The sequence below is a fragment of the Vanellus vanellus genome, assembly GCF_965231255.1.
Source record: "Vanellus vanellus genome assembly, chromosome: 1".
Lineage (NCBI taxonomy): Eukaryota > Metazoa > Chordata > Aves > Charadriiformes > Charadriidae > Vanellus > Vanellus vanellus.
Window position 1 is genome coordinate 75330936 of NC_138905.1, and position 22482 is coordinate 75353417.

Below are 22482 nucleotides of genomic sequence, written 5' to 3' on the forward strand. Positions count from 1 at the left end.
TTCGTTTCACACCTTGCTTGTGCAACCTGTCATCAATACCTACCAATTTTGCACCTGCACTAATGATACAGAAGTCACACGCTGAAGAAATCAGTGAGAGAAAAGCCTGTTTGACTGCAGTCCCTTGCCATTTACCAATTCAACGCAATTTACGGGAGATGCCGCCCTGAGGACTATTTTATGCAAACGACCCGTTTGGAAACCAGCAGTTTGTTTGTGTTGCTTTGCTCTTCTGACATTAAAATCACTCACTCTCCCTCTAAAATGCCACGAACCACTGCTGCCCTCCTTTCAGGTGTCGTTCTTCCACTATTAATAAATGAGAAGAGATCAGCAAATGAAGGTACTCAAACATTTTACTTAAAGACTTATTTTTTCTAGCCCTTTGAGCATGGAAAAAAGCCAAAGGGCCCTTGGGCAAACAAAGTTTATTAACTGCGTTAAGAAGACTGCCGTAAGCAGCATTTATATGTACATTCACAATATGAAACTGTGTGTGAAGGCACAGGGTGAGGACATGTCACGTGGATCAATGAGGAGGTTAAAGCACACAGTCCTGAACTGGCAGAAGGGATGGATAGCACTAGAATATAAGGCAGCGAGCGTTTTGCCAGTTCTCTGACCTCCAGCGCTGCGCTGCAGACTTTGAAAATAAAATGCCTCTCAGTAACACTTTGTACTCACACGGCACCTTTAATCTCCAAATAAAGCTTTACTCAAGCTTTACGCAATGCAGCCACACCTGAGGTAGAGCGCAGCAACTGGTTGGCGGTGAGTAATAGCCGGAGAAAGAAAGCAGCTTCGGCTAGTGACACTACGGGGCAGCAGGTCCATCTCGGGCATTGGCACAGCCCAGGGCAGCTGCGGACAGCGTAGCAAAACTTGCCTACGTCAGAGGTCCAAAAAGTGAGGCCGGGCACTCTTGCTAAAGGATAGGGGTATGTGACAGAAGCTGCTGGCAGGCAGGGTCTCCCAGCAGTTGCTACGCCTACTGTTTCTTTCATCTTCTTTTCGCTTGCTCTCCCCACTGTGCTGCTACTCCCCCCTCCCCTTCCTATGACTGTAGCAGGGGGATTCAAACTGAATTTTTCAGAGAATTGTCAGTCTGGCTCCACAAGTTGTTTTGGCAGGTGACGGAGATGTTGAAAAATTTTCAAAACTTCCATAGTAAGACGTTGTAAAAATGTCTCTTCCCCTCTCCATTTTTCTTTCTTTTTTCTACAGCAGTTAAAACTTTTGGAAAGAGAGAAATTTTAGCCCTACAAAATATAAAAATACTGGTCCAAAATGTACCTAGACCACAGCAATACTAGGTTTGGAAGAAACAAAGGCCTGTGCAATCTCTATTAACATGTAAATGGTTACAATACTGCTTTCTTATTTGGATAATACATTCCACCTTCCTGAGTAAGCGTTCTTCTCAAGATTGACGTAATTAGAGAGGACAGCATTAAACATTTATGCCATCAGAGCCGAGACGTTAGGCTTCCACCTGCTCTTGCTGAAGTTAGCCTGCTTTCCTTGCCACCCAGGCTTACCTGGCCTTTGGGTCAGATGAAAAGGAGAGCAAGAGCATTTGGAAGGCGAGAACTATTGTGAGAAGAACAAGTGAACCCCAGGCCTCGCTTCAAGGACCTTTTCCCTGAAAATGTCACACAACTATTTTCTAAAGTAGCTCTCAGAGAAGTACAGGTGCTCAGGTAAACATCCTAGCAACCTGACTTCAGGTCATGTTAGTTCTGATACAATGAGTTCGATGCCTAAAGCAGTTTCTTGGAGGAAACCAATGACTGGTGAAAAAAAAAAAATATCTCTCTAAATAGCTTCAGGAAGGCTTTGTAGAAGATGCAAGTGAGTCTGGAGAAGTGAGGGGGGAAGAGCAGGCGGGGAAGGAATCTGAGCCAGTTCTGGTATTCTTTGAAGCCACAAGTCACTAGAAAATAGAGAAGGCTTGGGGCAGGAGATCAACTGGTAGGTTTCTGCACTAGGTCTAAGCAGAGCAGAGGTGCTCAGGGGATCAAGACAGGGGTTTACCTGTAACCATCTGTCAGCTGGAAAAGTAAACGTAGAGGACCACAGGGAATGTCCGTGGGGCTCGTTTCATGACCAGCCAATGAGAGAGGACAGTCACAGACCTCAAAGAGCGAAGGGCACTCCTGTTGCAAAGACCCAGTGGGGTGGGACAGGAGGAGTCAAGTCTGACACAAAGGACTGAGCACAGGGGTGAAGGCGAGCACTGAAGGACCATGTTCAGAAAGGGGGAAAAGGACTGAGTGGCATATCACTTTTTTACCGGTTCCAGCCTAACAGGTGACCACAATCCACTGTCTTTCACGGGGCCAGAAACCATGAGAGACAGTTTTGCAGCAGCTTCTCTATTAACTTGGACAGGAGACAGTCCTCCCCTTTTTCTGAATCGGTTTACCTGCCCCACATACCACAGAGGAAAAACTGTAGGAAAGGACAGTGAAAGACGGGTGTGTGTGTGTGGGGTGAGACACTGCCCTTCCTGGGCTCCCGAGGAAGAAGCTTCTCCTTGGCCAAGTGGAGAGGAGCAGTGGCACCTCAAGGCCCCAACAGGGAGAGAGCAGGAGCACTCAAACAGCTGCTCGAGCAAAAAACCCAGCAACAAAAAAGCATTAAGCCACAAATTATATTGCTATGCCTCCTTTCGGCCTCTTTCCAAACTGGTCCCGCAGGCCAATGCTACATGGAGAAATAGCCACCTTTGGAATGACCAAAATCCCACGGCACCAGAGACACGTCCACTCTGGTGTGGGCTCTGCAGCCATCCAGGCTTTCTGTCAGTAAAAAGGGACGCAGCACCGCCTCCAAAAGGAACAGAAATGTTTGTTCTTCACTGACATCTATTGACCGCAGTGTTTTAACTGCAAAGCTCTGCACAAAAATTGGGCTTTCATTTTCACAGGATGCTGCAGGGCTCCAAAGCAGAAGCAGACTCTGAAGGGAATCAGACACAGGTTTGAGAGGAGCAGGACTGTCTCTGGGTACAGAGGGACAGTGCTAATGCACAGCCTGCTTATGAAGTCCTTCACTTCTGACTGCCAGTGACTGCAAGGACATACCTGGGAATGATCAATCCGCGTCACTGTGAATCTACTAGCAGCCACAGTAGAAACAGGATGACGGGACAGATGATGGCATTCACGTGTAAGCAAATATTGACACTTAGGAGTAATAAAAGCAGATTTTCCTTTTCTGCCCACAAGGCCTTTCACTAAAACAAAGGATAACTGTGGTTTGTTGTTCTCTGTCATTTGTGACCTTGGTTAAACTATTTAGACCTAATCCAACAGCCAGGTAGGTATCACTGTGCTGTTCAAACTGCAGTTGGTTGCCTAGCTACTTAAGAGGGATGAGAAATTAATCAGTCTACAGCATTGCCTACTGGTCAAATTAGGAACTTACCTGCATTACAATAAAAAAAAAAAAAAACACAACAAAACAACCACCAAAAAGGTACAGCAGGACTTCATTGGCAGGTGAACAAAATACAATATAAAGCTAGCTCATCTATCTCTGGCACACATCCAGTTAGACTGCTGTTCTCTACGTTGCCACGCACTGCCTGCAATGTTGCCCTGAACCCCCCTGAAATCTCTTGGCTTTCATTGGAAATCAAATATGCGCTTTCTTTAAACAAACACATAAGAAATCTGTGGAGCCTCGCTCTTCGGAGCTGCAAGGTGATCAACGACATGATGGTAAAAACCTGGCAGTGTATGAAGCATACAAGAGAAAGAAACCTGTTCATAATCCAGTCCAGTGCACGCGTAGCTCCAGCTCCTTTAAGAAAATACATGGCAGCATTCATAGAATTGAATGAATCCAAAGACAGATCATGATAAAAATTCTGAAGACATCTTTAATTTCATTAAGTCAAATGAATGGGGGTGTTTCATATTTGTCCAGATCGGATTACTTTACCCCATTCTCAAGCTTTTTAGACCAGGATTCACTTAATCAATCGCAACACTTCGTTAGGCATCACTGATCAGAGGTGTCAGTGCCTGGTGATCCATCCCCTTCCAACTTGATACTGTGTTGCTGTGGACAAGATGGAAAAAAGAGTGGGAGAATAATGGTAGTCAAACTCTTACATGGACTGTACCAGCACTAAGAAGTCATGTAACTACAGCCTTGGTTAAAAGTTACATCCCTGGAGAGACTATCTCCGTGTTTAACTTTAATACAAGGGTGGCCATACTAGCTCAGATATATGTCAGTTTAGCCCAGAAACTTGTCTGCAAGAGTATGTGAACAAGCAGGACAAGCACGTGATACTTTCCTGAATACTCTTCCAACCTCCAAGTAGATTTTGTCCAAGAACTTCCTAAGCAATATACCATTGGTATTTATGACCAATGTATGACGATTCAGCTGATGTCATCATACTTTAACACAGATCTGTGTGCACTTTCTTCCTATTTTCAATGTGGTTTTAAGATTAGATGATTAATTCCTGTCAGTAATAATAATGCCATGTCCTGCTCTTTACTGTGTCACAGCTACATATTGAAATTTTAGAATGAACCACTGATATATAATGTGAAATAAGGATGAAAAAGCACTTGGGTATTTCCCATACAAGAAACAGGTGGAGGAAACCAAGGTTCAGAACCAGAGGAACCACGTCAGGTGTCAGACTTGTGGAACAAGTGGCCAAAGGTTGTTTTAAGTGTGCTGAGGTTTATTAAATGCCTGTAAGCCATGTCTGGCTTTGGAAATCCATGAGCTGCAAATATTTTGAGGCCACAGAAAAACTGAACTGGAAAGCACTGCCAAATACAACACGGCAAATTTATATTCCTCAGGCGTATGCTTTTGGTCATTGCTAGTTTCTTCAGTGGTCCTTCTCTAGCTCCCTGTCCCTCCTAGTTTTACAGACATCGAACACAACTCCCTTCCATCATCCTTCTTCCAAAGCAAAGAATTCTTACTTGGCTATTCCTTACACTGAAACCTGATTCCTTCCTTTCAACATCCATTTTATCCTCCCACAAGCCTTTTGAGTGCTACAACCTTTTTAACATGTAAGAAACAAAACACACAGTATTCAAGATACATGCAAATCATTGATTTATACAGTGGAATAATTACTTTTATCATTTTTGTTCTATACACTTTTCCTAATAATTCCTAAACTTCAGTGTGGTTTGTTGTTTTTTTTTAACTGCTAGCACACACTTCAAACCAACAGGTACTTTTCTGGATTATAACTGCTCAGTGGAAAGGGATATTTTTAATATATAAAATTAGGATTGTTTTTCTATTAAGCTCATCTTATTAGAGATAACTGTGGGACAATAACAGAAGATTGGTGAGGAGGATTGGAAACACACTCAAGTGACTTGCAGCTGGGGTGTCAAAACACACACGTATCATACTAATTGTTGTTTGGCCTTGTGTTGGACAAGTAGAACATGTGTTTAGATAACATAGTCCTGTGATAGACTTAGAGGCACCCTATGGAACACACTTGAGATTCCTGCCCTGCTGTGGGTAAGATCAAAGCACAATCTTAAATTATGACAGCGTGAATCCCTGAAATACAGGTGAAACCAGCAGGTTTGCTGATCCTCTAGCAAGGACCAAGCTCCGTGGTGCCCATGTCCCCACTTTTGTCCCTCTGCCGGGGTGCTACTTTGGGCATCCCCAGATTGGCGAGGTAATGAAAACAAATTTACTCTTCGCATTTCATCTGTGGTTTTGTGGTTGTTCCTGCGTTCTGCTCGTGCCGGTTTACACAGTATCTATTCAGTTTCATCAGCCCTGCTCTTTACTAACCTGAACAATTTGGTATCATTGCCTCCATATTGCTCCTTGCTTATTGCCTCTAACACGTTTTTTATAACCAATTAAAAAATCCTTCCACCTGCAAAAAGAAAATAAAGGCAACCCTTTTAGGGGGAAGTGGTCTGTAATGCTACAGCGATGTGGGAGACAGCTGTAAAATGAGACTGCTCCCAAATGTTCTCTTTCCTCCAGTATCTCCAGCAGTGGGAAAGCTCTATTAAACCAGAGTCACATATATAAATGTATCTAGGGTCTGAAATAGGGATACGCAAATCTGTCAAAGAACAAGAAACAAACCTACCATCCAAGGATTTTTCAGACAAGTGCATTAATGACAAGTTTTTCTAACCCCTTTATGCAACGGGTTCACACATAATAGAGTGCTTTTCTTCCACAGGTCATACCTTATTATTGCTCTTATAATGCTGACATTTAGGACAATTAGTCCTGTTGGGTCTAAGCGAGTTATTTCTGGAAACAGGAAGTAGTGTTTTAAGAGAATACTAATAGAAAATATAATTTAAAAAAAAATACAAAACAACCTTCCCACATGAGCTCTGGGAAAGCTAGTTAACTAATGTGTGCTCAAAGTGTAAAAGTATTAAGAACTTGAAATTACCAAGTATTATAAAATCCTTCTGATCTTAAAAGGCCGAGTTCTATATGAATCATATTGATTTTAAAAGAACTAAGGTCAGAACATGTTGGATCACCCTACAGGAAATAGCACAGAACTGCAGAGGAACATATATTGACCAGGACAAAGATCAGCTGAAAATAAATTAATGGAGTCAGAAGCAGGGAAAAGTCTACCCCTATGCCTTGTGCCAATGTTATCAAATGTAATGATAATATGCTACCATCAATCCTTCTCCCCTCTCTCCAACTCTCCTGGCAAGAGCCACCAAACAGCTAAAACCAGTAGAGATCTCAAGATCTAATCAAAATGGGAATTCTCTCTGAGAACATTCTGCCAAATAATTCTCAAAATGTTCTACTCAATTTACAAAATTACTCTTCTATAGAAACGCTGGGTTGGCTTTGACAGCTCAGAAAACAGAGAGATGAATCCTACCTTTTCACAAATGCAGGCACAAAGCACACAGCACTGTGAAACCAGCTACTTGAAAACATGGAACACAGGCAAGTAACGGAGTTTTATATAAGAGGGTATAACCACACACAAAAAACACTCAAGAGTTGCCTCCAAGACCAGATCAAGATGAAGATTTTGAGTAACTAACTCTGTGTGCATATGATTAAGTTTGGCATTACATTTGTCCACCTTCATCAGCTATGATCCATTCGAGTGGCACGTCAACTTGGAAGCGTATGATATACAGTATACAAATTCATTATAAATCACCCCATAACCATTCTCTACTCAAAAGACTAAAGGAAACTGTTTATTTAAAATTTCTGGTAATCAGCTATTTTTTCCTCAATAGCTTATTAAAAATTATTACATAGTTTACTTCTTTCAGTTGCACAAAATTATGATAAACCAGCCCACATTATCCAAGTTTTTTTTTTAATATACTTGGCAATTTAAAGTAAAAAACAAGCGCTCACATGACCAAAAGATATTATTCCAAAATTATCCCAGTATAATAAAAATGACCACTGAAATTTAGTCTGACTGAACTACACACCTCTAAAGGCAGTCACAGTGCCAGGATATGTACTGAAACAACAGGCATTGACAAAAGACACTACACTTTTGAAGCTTGCCCAGAACCTGGGATTTCCCCTTTAAGGTGACTGTTAGGGTTATCCTCACTATTTCTGCCCCTGTGACCCCTAAATCCTTCATATGACTGAGGATCTTCTACAAAATCAAGAGGAGTAATCAAGACACTGCTCGTGCTACTCTAGTTTATAGTTAGGCTTTCCTTTGTCACGTGGATAATAAAATCTGAACCTTTCAGGCAGTGGATCACACATCTTGTGTATCCTCAAACAGGCTTTATTTCGTAAATAGTCTCTAGAGCTCTTTTATTCTTCATATTCTTTCTATAGGCCAAATGTAAGATTATACCACATTTTTCTAAACAGGAATTTGTCAAAGGGAAAACATATCAGCTACCATTTCTTTCTGCTCATTACCAACACTCATACAAAAGCGTTCCTGCATTTGTTTTTGATACATGTAGAAATTTTGGGTAGAGACCCAATGTATATGCAGCACATTCAGCAAGCAGCTGAAACATTAGAACAGTTCTTGATTCAAACAGTAAGCTACAAACAGTACTGCCAACTCATATTTCTATTATAATTGCACTTACTCATATTTTTGCTTTCTCTAACACAAAACGAATGGGAATCAAGTTTATCACAGTCACCTTGTTTAAAGTTATCTACTCACAGGAAACTTCCTGAAATCATAGTCAGCAAGTTACTGGATGATTGCAAGGTGAAGTAACAAAAAATTTGGCCAATTCTATATGACATTATCAAACCTGAATTGTTCATCCAGTCTGGACCTCTGAAGCTTTACCATGTAGTCTATATGACTAAAATAATACATCTACCTATAGCAAAGTCTGTAGTTCTGTCCAAAATGTGGCTCTCCTGTTATCAAAGTCCGTGGGATTTATCCAGTGCGGAATCCTAAAACGTCACTGAAAGGAAATACTTAAATGATAACTTAGAGCCGATTAGTACAGTAAGCTTTTCACCTATTAACCTTGCTACTGTAGATAGGCAGTAAAAGTATTTCAGTTCAATATTTTGCTTGGTAAAAGGAAGTAAACACAAAGTTATAAAGCAATAAATCAGGTGATATTCTATTGGGAGTGTCTATTTAGCAGAGAAAAAAAATAAAATGACAATCCATTATTATTCACCTCTGTACTAATTGCCTGTGTACCACAGGTATTTTTTATTTTTTAGCATAACCCAAGGCAGAACATGACTCACCGATAAATATTAGGATTGAAAACTGATGCATATTTTTAGTATCAATTTTAAAAATTTTTACAGATACTGAGTTCTTTAAATCAAGACACAATAAAAATTATAATTTCCATAAATACAAACACACATATATATTTTCTATAAGTCCACAATCAACAACTACATTTGGGGTTTTTTTTAAACAGCACTTACTTTTCTATACAATAAAGATTTAATTTCTCTCTCTCTTTTTTTTTTTTTTTTTTTTTTTTTTTTAACTTATTAGTGGTTGTAATAAAGCCTTCATAGAAAGAAACCGAGTTTCTGCAAAGGAAAGATCTTAAAGTTAATGGTAAATTTAACTCCAAATTTGGCAAAGCATTTGGATATGTTAATTTAAGCACTTTAATAAAACCCAATATAAACAGATTCAAAGATATGAGGCACAATTCCAAATGACATTTAATTATTTATGAGCTTAAAATTGAACACATGCTTAAGTGCTTTTCTTAACTAATACTAATATTAACTGGTTTTACAGTAACTGAGCTGCCTTTTAAAAACACAGGAAGAAGTTTGATAGTTATTTTACATCTGACCTCTCCAGTATATGCTAAAACTCTTCCTTAGAAGGGATAAATCTTGTAAAAAGCTAGCACACAACTACAACATCATCTTGACATTTGATCGAGGAAATGTAAACCAAATAAGCAAAACTGACAGAACATTTTTTTTAAAGTCTGAATTACAAATCCTCAAGTCACGCAAAATTATTGATCCCTGAAAATATTCAGATTATGAAATAAAGATACATTATTCCTGTAGGACAAATGTAACGATTAAGAGATTTACAGGACACTACCTTTTGTAGCATTTCTTCCATTGCACTTAAATGGCTTTTAAAATAATCATGAATATTGTCATGATTATCAGCATACAATCGTGAATATCAGCACTTAATCAAAGTGGGACCTTAAATTAAGAGGAAAACATCTTTTAACACTACTGCAATGTAAAACTTGCAAGATAAGCTATCCTTTGGATGCAGACTTACTGAGAGGGGAAGAGGAGAAGAAGAAAAGCAGGACTGACCAACTGTGTTACACTTTTTTCATTAGTTCCTTATTTCCTCTCCTGCTGTTCTCATTTCCCTCCGTTTCCTTTCTGGCTGAACTCATTTCTTCCATTTGCTTTCTTGCAGAGTTCACTTTTTCTAACAACAGGAATATGTGTTCTGCAAACTCCCGGACAGCTCCACAGCCACCATTGTTTTTGCAAATATAACCAGCAGCCTTCTGAGCAACTGCACAAGCATCAGCAGGCACACCACTCATGCCAGCTTGCTTCAGGCATTCCACGTCAGACTCTTCATTTCCTATTAAGAAAGATGACAGACAAGGCAAAATATCACAGACGGGAAAAACTAAGCAAGCTCAATATTTTTCTGTGTACACATTAATCTGTTTTTAAAAATTTGTATTCTTGCCACAATTTTCATCTCAGCAGCTCAACAGCACCTTGCACATGTGAGTCAGTTCTCAGAAAATCTGTGATACATGTAAATGCTGATCACACTTCACACAATCTTCAGGCAAGAGAATGGTACTCTTAAGAGTAGTAAAATTATTTGAGCAACTGAATAAGCATTTGCAGGACTATATACTTCAGCTGTCACTGAAATACAGAATCACATGGCTTTCAGTTTTAATTCTGTCCATTTCTTTATTTCCATTTCAGAATACAATCTATACAATATCCATCTGAAACGAACGAGAATCAGTTCAAAATTGTAAGCTGTAACTGTATGCTTGTGTAATATAAAAAGCTTTCCTAAATCTCATTATAAAAACAGCTAAGACTTCCCTTACCAAATTAGACACCGATTCATCAATGCCTTTAATATTTAGACTGTACCCTAACAAGCCTTAAAATACGTACCTGCTTTTGGTGATTGTGTGCTGTAATTTGCATGTCAATCCCATTAAATTTAGTGTATTAAAAGAGAGCAAAGTGATTTGAAGCCGAGCAGCACTATGCACTATGAAGTTTGTATTTGTGTATGCTGTATAAATTTTACTACAAAAAAAAAAAAAAAAAATAGAACTGACCTAAGTATGCGACTTCTTTCCAGCTCAAACCTATGTCTTTTTGCCAGTCCTCCAGGACTTGTAATTTATTTGTTGCACTAACTTTTGCTACACATCCCAGCTGCATGGCTGACAGTGTTTTTGAACAATCTCTTTCAGAGATGAGTCGAACCTATTAAAATAAAGTCAAGTTAGAGTAAATTCTACACACAAATATCTAAGATATGTAAGTTGATTTATTAAAAAAAAAAGCAGAAGTTTTGCTTATACAAGCTCTCTCAAATATCAGAAAAGCATTGAATAACTGTTTCCTTCAATTAAAACTCCAAGCAGAAGTGACTAACATCCAAAACCACACTACAGTCTTGAAGTTGCTTTGGGAAAATGAAATGCTATTCTCTAGGTTTCCCTGAGGTTCAAAAAAATAAATTTACGTTTGTCTTTTTAAATGTAATATATACCAGATAAAATACTGGATATCACAGTACAGTGGCATGCTGACTATCTAGTGCAATATCATCTAATTAAGCCACAGTAGGGAATAAGAGAATTCCCAAGGAAGATTTTTGCAATATTTGTAGAAGCAGAATATGATGAAGTATTTTCCATTACTCCTCTACCTAATAACATTATTTTATTTTACAGTAGGACTTCAGAGCATCAACAGTACACTATACAGACTGAAGGAACAAAGCACATTAATCTCCGAAAGTTCATTCCAATTTTGAAATTTCAGAAACTATGTACAACGTAGGCTAAAACCAGAAGATAACTGCAGCAGATTTTTTTAAAAAATCTGACACAATCCCTCCAGGTCTTCTGTCCAAGCTGTGGACAAATTTATCTTCCCTAATTGCTATTAAATACTAACAAATACTCAACACTGATTTTAAGTACAGCATGAACAGGAGTAGGGCACAAAGCAAGAGTACATCAGCAATACATACTAGAAATACATAAAGTGCAGCAGAAAGACCAGGAGGTTTTCAATGAAAGATTCCAAGTCACAGTGAGTATGGAAATGGGCTCCCACAGGCAACAAAAGTGATTACAAGGTTCCTTCCCCTTTTGCCTTACAGAAAACGAAGCTGAGGGAGTTTTGAAAAACCATCTAAATCCATTTACTGCCCCAAGGCAGCAACAGCTGCATCAAAGTATGTAATGAATGTCTAGTCTAACTTGTTATTAAAAAAACCCCTACAACAGAGACTGCAAAAAACTTATCTGGAGAAGCCTACTTGGGGTACAGCTACCTTTGTTTTATCCATGCCCATCTCAATCTGCAACAGGACTGAGTTAAGGCTCTTTGAAGGCAGCCTAAATCTGTACTTAGTTCTTACCCCCCAGAAAATCTTCTAGCTATATCAAAGGCAGCAGCACAGACAGAAAATAGCCAGGAGGCTAATTTTACATAAATGCAAGGAAATATTCAGATCAGCAGAATTTAGTAGCAGAAATAATAATCAATAATAATAATAATAGCCATGATACAATCTGTGTTGTTTTACTTTTTCATTTACACTGAATTCTTACAACTTCAAAGCACCGAAATTATGGTTAAAACAAATATGAGGACAAAAGTGTTTGGGGGGGCTGATTTCCCCTCTTTGCAAGAATCACGGGTGATCTAGGGTGAACCAAGTAATTTGCCTGGGGTATTTCTTCCTCTTCTATAGCCAAGAGGTAACAACATATCCCTGCTTGATAAAGCTGACTTCTAATTAATGAGTGTCTAGACTACACAGAACACTATGATTGGTGCTAGTAAAACACCATAAAAATTTCTTTGCACAATGTTCCAGGACAAAAAGAGAAAGATGCTACAGCTACGAAGGAGATTGAGAAATTTCTCAAAACACCTGTATTCCTCTAAAGGATCCGAGAACAACATTTGTCCTGAACTTGAACCAATGTATTACGCTGCTTGATCACAAGTAGTACTCTGAAGAAACTTCAACTTTTATGCTGCAGGGTTTTAGAATCTTAGCGTTCAGGTTACATCAGAAATAAAGCCTCACACTTCAGAACAACACTTACCTGGATTCCTCTTTTCTTTAATAGATTGATACCAATAATATCTCTATAATCGTAGGAGACCATTTCTTTCTGATCTTCTGTCACATAAATGCGACCATTTGTCAGGCATCCATCAATACTGCAAACCAATAGCTTCACCTCTTTTAATGGCTCTTTGCCAAAATATCCAAAGCTAGACAAAAAAAGTCATCTTTTTAGGATGGAAGTTTTTACACACTCCAAACCCAAATATTTAAAATACAGTTGTGATCTTCAGAAAAAAAGAATCAGCTTTGAAATTTTTTTTCTAATGTCTTTTCTCATCATCTTCACTCTCCAACTATATTCTCCCTCTTCAAAGAAAAAAAAAAAAACAGAATGATCCAAAAGACAGCTCAGTTACACTCTCCATTTAAAAATTAAGATCAGATTTAATTCCTTAGCATAAGAGGTTATGTTCTGTATCATTTGTTTGGGGCAAAACCAAAACGGAGTAAAGGATGAAACAGACACAGAAAACATATTCCATTCCCACCCATTATTTCCCTAGAGAGGTGCAGAGTAGCTGCAAAGAAAAGGCAGCTGGCAAGATGTAATCAGCTCATGCCTTCTACATGAACAATCTGTCATGTGCACCAGTAAATGTGGTCAAGACCATGGAAGCCTATCAAGACCATGCAAGCCTAGGACAACTCAGCTGGAAAAGTCAGAGATGATGGTAACACATTACTTTGGTATAGTGGGGTCTACCTTTTTCCCAAAGTTGAACTTTTTGTTTTTCTAAAAAAAAATAAAAAATAAAAAACCAAAACAAAAAAAAACAGACAAACAAACAAAAAACCCCAAAACGTATAGTGAAGGTAACTCAGATGATTTCAACAGACAGGAAAAAACGATGGGCAGAAATAAAGTGTCCAGTTATCCTTGACCTTGATTACTTACGTTACATACATTATGAATTCACATGACCATACTCTGAAGCAATGAGCGATATCAAAGAAACAAAGGAATAAAAAGTGCTTTTACCTCAATACTCTCTGCTCTGCAATAGGCCAATCAATGTCTATATCAATATCCACACTGTGCTCTGCACGCATTTCATAATAGGCCATTTTACCACCCTAAATAAAATAGAACCCATTAAAATTCTCTGCTTGGGTTAATACAAATACAAAACTGTACACTTTAGTACTGTGTAATGAAAGCTAAGTATCTGGTTACACAGTGGTCACACTAGCTTAAATATAAGTGAACCATCCACAACGATGTTTTTGCCAGTGACACAGAACCAAGCATTTGAAACAACTTGTTAATCGTTGCCTATAGAAAGTATTTTCATTTTATAACTAGAGGAAGCATGCACGGAAGATGTTAATGCATTATAGTCATTAGGCCACACTGATTTCACTAGGTCTTTTAATACAGTAAACTAGAAATATCTTTAGCATTTACTTACTAAGAGTATGCTTTTTTTTTTTTTGCTGTCTACACAAAGACTTAATTTCAATCAGAAGAATATCTGCCATATTCCAATGTAATTCAGAAAACTAAAAGCCCCGACCCTCAGAGGGCCCAACCTTCGCAAAATGCAGAATTCAGCACAATTGTACTATCCAGATCAATGCTTGCAAGTCCACCCAGCACTAGCTGACACTGCATGGGTCTGTGCAAACTATAGAGACCTAAAGCTAGTATCTCTGCATTAGTGAGGTACCTGGAAAAGAGAGAAATAAGAATCTGGTATTCTTGACATACCTAGTAAGGTATTCTCATTAGAAATATGGAAATATCTACATTGGGCTTTCTTTCAGTTCTGCTGACAAATATTGGAAATGATCTGCAAGATGGAGAACTTGCCTTGCATGAGAAAACTGAGAGATTATACTTGTAGACAAACAAAATGAAAGCTGAAGTAAATACATTTGTTCTGCACTACTACACTGGGACGTGAACATCAGGAAAGAGAAAAAGACTGCTTAAGTTACAGTAGAAAATTGGCATAAGACTAAACTGGCGAAGAATACAAGTTTATAGACTAGATGAGAAGCCTATGACACTGCACAAAGGCGAGTTTCACACCCTTATGAATGAACACCCTTAGGAACACCACTAAAATGAATTGTAAGATACGCACTGACATCATAGCGAACTGATGCAAAATTCAGTGTTGTATTGTTTTAGGCTTATAGCTACATACTGCTCAAAATTATTTGTATAAATTTGTTTGCTGTGGAGGATGCTGTTAATGGAACTGACCTAGCTACAGCTAGCCCTGTTAAGTTACACACAATAAGCAAATTGTCCTAAGGTCAAAGTGTTGTTACTTTATACTGACTGCATATAGAAATAGAAAGACATTATTGAATTCAGAACCCTCTGCAACATAAGATGTATTATTCTGAAGAGCATGAACACCAGAAGCACAAACCTGCAAGTAGCCTTTCTCAATCAAATGCCTCTTGGCAAAATAAAATGAGCCATTTTCGTACAGCTCTCCAGGCCAATCTTGCCTCCGGTATCGTTTTGCTGGATTCAGGTTTTGGGGCTCTGTCATTTTGTTTTCTGTGAACAGAAAAATTCAGAGTCATATAACTTTCTTTAAATAGCGTTCTGTTGAAAAATTAAGGACACAATTCCATCACCAACTTCTTTCATTATTGCCTCTCATTGCTTAGCTTTATAAAGAATCACTGAATCGCTTGCTCTTTCTTGGAACTGTGGATAACAAACTATTTCTAGCAGAAGAAAAGGAAATTTTTTTTCATTCCAACTTAAAAAAAGCCCCCCAAAACCTGAGAGTTTATCAGCTCCAAAACTGATTACTAAAAGAAGTAGGGGGGACATTCTTCTAGACTGTCCTTGCCAATGCAAAAGAAATACTATAGTCTTTCCGTACTCTCCTAGTATGTGATAGGAAGGGGTTTAACTCGCAGAGAGGGTAAACACCAAGAAAACCATTCAGCTACCTACACTTCAACCCAGGAAGGCCCTGAGTGAACTCTGAGAGCTGAGAGGACCAACCTGAAATCTGGAACGTGAAAAAAGAGCACACGAGAAGAAATTTTGCCTGTGAAAACATCTTGGCAGTTCCCCCAAATACTTCCTATTTAAGGACACACATTATATTAACTTTTCATAAGTGGTACACAAATAAACAAGTGTCTTTGAATAAAACATAAGATGCCATATTGTTATCAATGCCAGTAGTGCATGCAGCAGAAACTGAACCAATGACCAGAGACTTCTGTCCTTATGCCACCCAAATTCACATGCACAAAGGAGCTAAAATTCCCTGGGTCTCATGATCTAGTAACCATGAAAAAGTTAGAGGGCATTCTCAAGCACCCAAAACATCCTGAGACTTTAGTATATATACACACCTTGTATTTCATAAATACACTAGAGCTTTGTGCTCAATAAAGTAAACATTTCCAGTCAGAAAGAGACACCTTTTGCTTTCAGGGTACATCAATATTAAACCTTAATGCAGAAGAAACAACAGAAATACACAGTAGTATCTTTTTAACATAATCAGTACTTTAAAGCCGCCTGAAAAAAAAAAGGAAAAAAAGAAAAAAAAAAAAAAAAAAAGAGTACAATACTATACTGTATAATGCTCCTGGAAATCACTGTCACCCGTAACACCACACTCCTAAACGGCCATTTGCTTCTACCCTTAAGCTGCTAATGTTTGCACACTGTGTTCCTTCTTCTCCTCACATATACTCCTTGCAAATGAATGATTCTTTATGTCTCGCGACATTAAAAGACTTATATGTCATTTTATACTAAAGAATTATTTGTTCTTTTAGGTAGGCCTTGAGGCTTTTTTATTTTAATAATCAACCTATAGAGCCTAGATGGCACACAATCACTTCAGAAAGCCACACAGTACATCCAAACAAGGTTTAGTCTTTCACAGACATCCATTCTAGCATCTCGATGTGAAGTGGACTTTCACTTGGTTCCCTAAAATGTAATCCACAGAACTCAAAACTGCCATTCACCATTTTGATGCTCCTCTTATACTTTATGAACAAACTGTGTCACATTATTTCTCCTTTTATGAGGAACAATGAGAACGTTCAAGTTAGCTGTTTATTCTAAACAAAGGCCTAACTTTTATTCCAACTTAGCTCTAATATCAAGCTTCATTTATTTCACATGCTCTTTTACAGCAAGATGCTTTGTAAACTCATAAACTGCTTTAGATGAATTTTTTTTCATCTCAGCAGAATAATTGTACTATCTGAGTAACACATTTGTTTTTGAAAAATAACAATGTGGCAATATCTGTGCTAACCATTTTGAGAAAAAGCAGCAAACATTTCTGCTTTAATCACAGAAAGAAAAACAACGTAGATAAAGTGAAATAGTTCTTTGCACAAGAACAAAAGGTACAATCTTTATTTGTAAGTAAAGAGTTCAGTCTTTAGTCATCTTGGCAACTGTAGTAGAGAGTCATTTCTTGGGGAAAAACAGTCATATCCTTCTATATGAGCTTATTAACATGAGCTCAGCCCTCATGACTCAAAGACAGTTTGCAATTTGACATAAGTCAGCAGCCAAATTAGCAGGCTGAAACAAAATCTAAGTCTCCAGGCTAATAAGTTGACATCCCATCTTCACTAAGACTTTACCTCACATTATTTGTCATTTGTTAGATACTACATAGTAAAAACAAACACCTTCCTCGTTAAGACAGGACTTCAGTGTCATAGCTACATGCACATGAATACCCACGAAGCAGAAGTTAACATGTAAAGCTTTTGGGAGCCATATTTTGAGCCTAGACAAGGTAATAACATTTTCATTTTCAATACCTTATCAATTCAACAAAACAATTACAGAAATGCTAAGCAATGTAATATCAGTAATATCAAAACAGCACTACTAAAAAGGAATTTCTAAGCCATCTCATACCTCTCCAAGAACTCAGCCCCTGCCTATGATATCACTTCCTAATGTAAATACCATGGGTATGAAAATAAAACATTTGGAAAAAAAAATGGTTAGGTATAATAGTAACCAGAAACAGCTACGTATTACCTCCTTTTTTTACCTCGCTCCATCTAAATTGATGCCGTCTCACAACAGAGAAGACAGAATCAAACCCCTCCTTCTGGATCAGATCTGCCACTTTTGTAAGATCACTGGGATGTAAACAGGGAGATGTAGCTTGAATATTTCCTACAATATCAACCTCTAAAGAAAAACAAACAAATATTTATGAAATAGTTAATATTTTTAATACACACAACCATAAAGTGTGTATGGTATGAGTGGATGATATAAAAAAAAAAAAAAGAGAATCTTTCTATCCTTTACTTACTAAAGGCTTTACTTATTTTTCTAAATAATAAGTACATCATCCCTCTGGGGCTACAACATAAAAGCTTAGCATATGTTACTACTGATTTACCATGATGATGATTAAGAAACTCTCTGATAGCTTCTAGAGAAGTTGAGGAGTCTTGAGAAACTTCAGGGCTTCTGCGATGAACTTGAGCACCAAACTGCTTTGCAACCTTCTCAATTTCATCATGGTCTGTAGAAACCCATATACTGTTGGGAGACAGTGACAGAAATTAATATAAAGAATTGTTGTGGTGAATAAATCCCAGCATTGTTGACTCGCCTGCCATAATCTAACCTGAACAAAACCCTGGCTTATGTATGTACTACACCTTGCAACGAAAGGACCTAGTTCTTGTATTTGCGTTAATGAAACTATCCGTGTCAGTCCAACAAGCAGCTTTTAACAATAGGGATAAAACATACATTCACCAGATTGTAAAATCTCAAGCCTGGGCTGCATTTCAATTTAATACTGTAGGGCGCTTGATCTATCTTCCACATAGGAAGCTTAAGCAACATAAAATTCAGAAGCATTACCAGAAAAATCCAGTGTCAGCACGCCACAATTTGTTAGGCATGCTAACAGATCAACGAATTGTGAAAGGGTTGAATGAGGCATTCAAAATCATTTAAGAGTTCAGAAACAAGGCTGACAACATAGTTGGGAGATTAGCTTATTCTGCAAGTGTTTTAAAATCTGTTAATTAGGCTCCATACAACCCCAGAGAAAGAGCTGTTCAAGTTACGATCACGTATGGTTTTGGCACAGAAAACCTTCAACACTGGTAAAGCAAGATCGTCATTGTTCAGGGATAATAAACATTTACAGAAGGAAGGGCTAAGTCTGAATATTATGTGATGATAAACACCAGCTGAGCACTGTGAGGCCACTGCTGCATCGTTGTGACAAAAAAGCATGTGAGATATAAAACCAAAAACTACAAAAAAAAAACCCTTCTCTCCACAACAGTGGCATTCTCATACATAGCAAATGGTGCTTTACTTAAGTTTTTTCATCCAAAGACATCATGGGATCATCAGAATATGTATGATAGCAATGTCAAGTCACACCCACGTGAACAAGGCGGAAGAGGCATTTTCCATAAACTGCTTCAGGCTAGTTAGCTTAAATATACACTCCCTATTCAACCAACAGAGTTTTGTTGTGTAACATGTAGCCTATCAGCACAGCTGTTTCAAAGGTGACTAGAAAACCTAGTGCACTCCCATCCAATGCACCTGTTATGCCTCAAAGGTAGGCTGCATAACCCTAATTGGCTTCCTGTTGGGCAAATTCAGATGCCAAGTAGAAAATGAGGAGGTTGCTCAAACCACTATATCCACCACAGGTCATTAAGCAACATGGATTCACATGCATTAAGTAATTATCACTATTCTAGGTCAGAAACATTTTTGACTGCTTCTTTATTAAAACCAAAACAAAGTCAGCAATGTTTCCTCTACTTTTCAGATACAGTAAAAAAGATTTTCCAGAACAGACAATGGTACAGCAGCAATGAGATACAGAAGGCTTATGCTTACTTCCAGCTCTGAATCTAACTGGGCTACATTTCTACTTGACTACATCAAATCCTCGCTCTGAACATAACGCAGTAGGTTTGCACCCAGGTATGCCACATACCAAGCACATCCCAACCACGCGCTGGTTTTAATTAAGCTTATCGGTACACGTAGAGATTCTTAGTTTTGTTCTGGCAGAAAAAAAGAAGTTTGCAATGCCCATATTCTTAACGCTAACATACTTGTTTCTGTCAGGCTCTAATTATTGCTACCAAAGTTTTGTGCACTTTGCCACAAACTGAGCTTCTGTTCTGTGTCACATGGGAACACACAATTATTCCCTTCCACTCAACATTTATGTACTGTGCCCAACTGTGAGCTCTCGATAGAAGGAAGAAAAACTTGAGCAAGCCCAGCAGAGAGCCAGCACGACAACTGAGGCCTGGGAGCCCATGCATGCCAGGGGAGGCTGAAAGAGCCGTCTCGATTCAGTCCTACAAAGAGAAGGCAAGGGGGCGACTTTATTGCCGTCTTCAAGTACCTGGTGGGCAAGTAGAGAGAAAAACAGAGAAACTTTTCCTGGAGGACTGCAGTAAGAGGACACAGACCACAAGAACGAAAGCGCCAATTATGTATCATAAAACATCTTTTCTGCCGTGAGGGTTATCAGTCACTGGAACTGGTGCCCGGAAAGGCTCTGGGGTCTCCATCCTTGGAGACACCCAGACTCAGCTGCATGTGGTCCCAGCAACCCTCACCAGCCCAGCAGGTGGGACCAGGTGACCACCAACCACAGTCATCTGGGATGAGGAGGACTACCTACAGCCTAGCAGTCTCATTTAATGCGGCCATACTTTTAAATTGCTGTTTTGTAGAAGACCTTGCCTCCTTCGGGGCCCACCCTCACCGGGAGGCAGCAGCAGACAGAGCCCATGGCGGGGCGCAGCCTGCTTGCCCCGCACCACGCTCAGGCCTGATCCTTACCCCCAGTGCCCAGGCTACGGGCAGCCCCTCGCCTTCACCGAGGATCTCCCACTGCACAACCTCCCCCAAAACTCCCGAACCCGAAGGAGCCCGTTCAGCGGGCCTCAAGCCGCCGCGGGGGGCACCACCCGCCCCGCCTCGAACGGCCACAGCGGAGCCTGTCATGGAGAAGCCGACTAGGGATGGGAGGGCGGCCCCGGGAGCCCGCTGACAGAGCAGGGCCGCCCTCCGCACCCCGGGGCCCCTCAGCACCCCCATCCCCGGCTGGGACCCCCCCCTCCCGCGGGGGGTGGGGGGTGGGATGAAGAAGGCGCATGCGCACCTGTGGAAGACGCCGGCATCGCTGGCGGCGCGCAGCACCCAGCCGATGAGCGGCACCCCCGCCAGGAGCTTGATGTTCTTCAGCGGGATCCCCTTGCTGCCGCCGCGGGCCAGCACCAGGGCGGCAAGGTGGGGGCGCGAAGCCCCCGCGCCTGCCTCCATGTCTGTCTGTCCGTCCGCCGGTCGGCCTGAGCGCTCCCCCCTTCCCCCCTCTGCCACCTCACCCGCCCTTCCCTTGCGCCGAACGTGCATGCCGGGAAGTGTAGTCCCCCGGTGGGGCGGGGCGCCGGCTGAGCCGCGCCTGGAAGATCTGGGCGGGGGTGAAGAGGTCTTTTTTGGGGGGAGGAGAAGCCTTTTTGGGGGGCTGGCGCTGAGGGGCACCTCGGCTTAGGGGAGGTGAGGCGCCCGCCCTCCTGCCTGTGAAGGGAGACGCCCTTTTTGGCCCTGTCCTGGGCGCTCCGTGAGAAGGCGCTCCGTGTCTTCTTAGGTGAGGCTTCCATGGCGGGATGAAGGGTCAGAGTTGTGGCAGCGTTTGCCGTCGGCACGTAGGAGGTGGCCTGGCCCAGCGGGTTGTGGCCGTGGTTGCTGGGGAACCCCTTCAGGTCGGGGCTGGGCCCGCAGTGGCGGCGGCCGGTGCCTGAGGAGCTGCACGGGCTCCGGTGTGTCGGTGTTTGAGGGGGTGGGTTGTTTTTTTTCCGTCAGCCACCGGCATAAATCCCTCACATCGAGTCTTTTCTCCTGCCTGGTGGCCTCCCCGCGTGGGGAGTGCCGGCAGAGGGCAGAGCGGTCACGCCGCAGCTTTTTTTTTTGCGTGGGGCGGTGGGGGGGGGAAGGGGGGACGGGGGGACCTTCCCTCCCTCCGGGCTCCGACAGAGGGTGTCACAGCGTGGAAACGGCCCGCGTCGAGTTATACGAACTTGCTTATGGAAACCGGATGGGTAAAATAAACTAATATACTACCAATGCGAGGGTGTGCCCCTGGGGATTTGTTTGGTTTTAATGTAATTCGGAAAAAAAAAAAAAAAAAAGAAAAGTGGAGGCCGTTGAACAGCATCATAAAGTCACTCTTGGGGACTCGGGGGGGGTTCTCGGTCTGCAATGGAAACGTGTCACATGCCATTCACTGACCTCTGTTGCCACTGCCAAATGAAATGCTCCCAGGTATATTCAGCCATGGGCAGGCATTTTAGAAGGATAATCGGGGGGGGGGGGGGGGGGGGAGGAGAGCGGTGTTTTTGATTTCTGAAGTGGACTTCTCATCAAAGAAGCCTGGCAGAGATGGGCGGTTTGCTCATCTACTATGCAGATCAATGCAGAACTTTCCAGGCCTTTTTTTTTTTTTTAGATGAGATTGAAACTAGTAGCCTGTAAGCTGCTAAGTACCATATTTCCTGCAGGCCACTTTCCATGCACCTAAATTTGAAATTTTTTAACTCTAGAGTTTCAAGCCTTTGTCACATCTAAGTTCCTACCTCTTTAGCAC

General features: G+C 40.6%; 1 protein-coding gene across 1 annotated transcript; it reads right to left on the minus strand.

The window, feature by feature from the left end:
* Positions 1-8073: 8073 nt before the first annotated feature.
* Positions 8074-21161, minus strand: CMAS (cytidine monophosphate N-acetylneuraminic acid synthetase; the record flags this gene model as incomplete). The annotated part of the gene is made up of 8 exons (XM_082494113.1): positions 8074-10087; positions 10821-10971; positions 12837-13008; positions 13842-13936; positions 15244-15377; positions 17865-18020; positions 18238-18380; positions 21001-21161. The coding sequence occupies 8 exons, from the start codon at positions 21159-21161 to the stop codon at positions 9813-9815; spliced, it is 1287 nt and encodes a 428-aa protein (XP_082350239.1). The 3' UTR covers positions 8074-9812.
* Positions 21162-22482: the final 1321 nt, after the last annotated feature.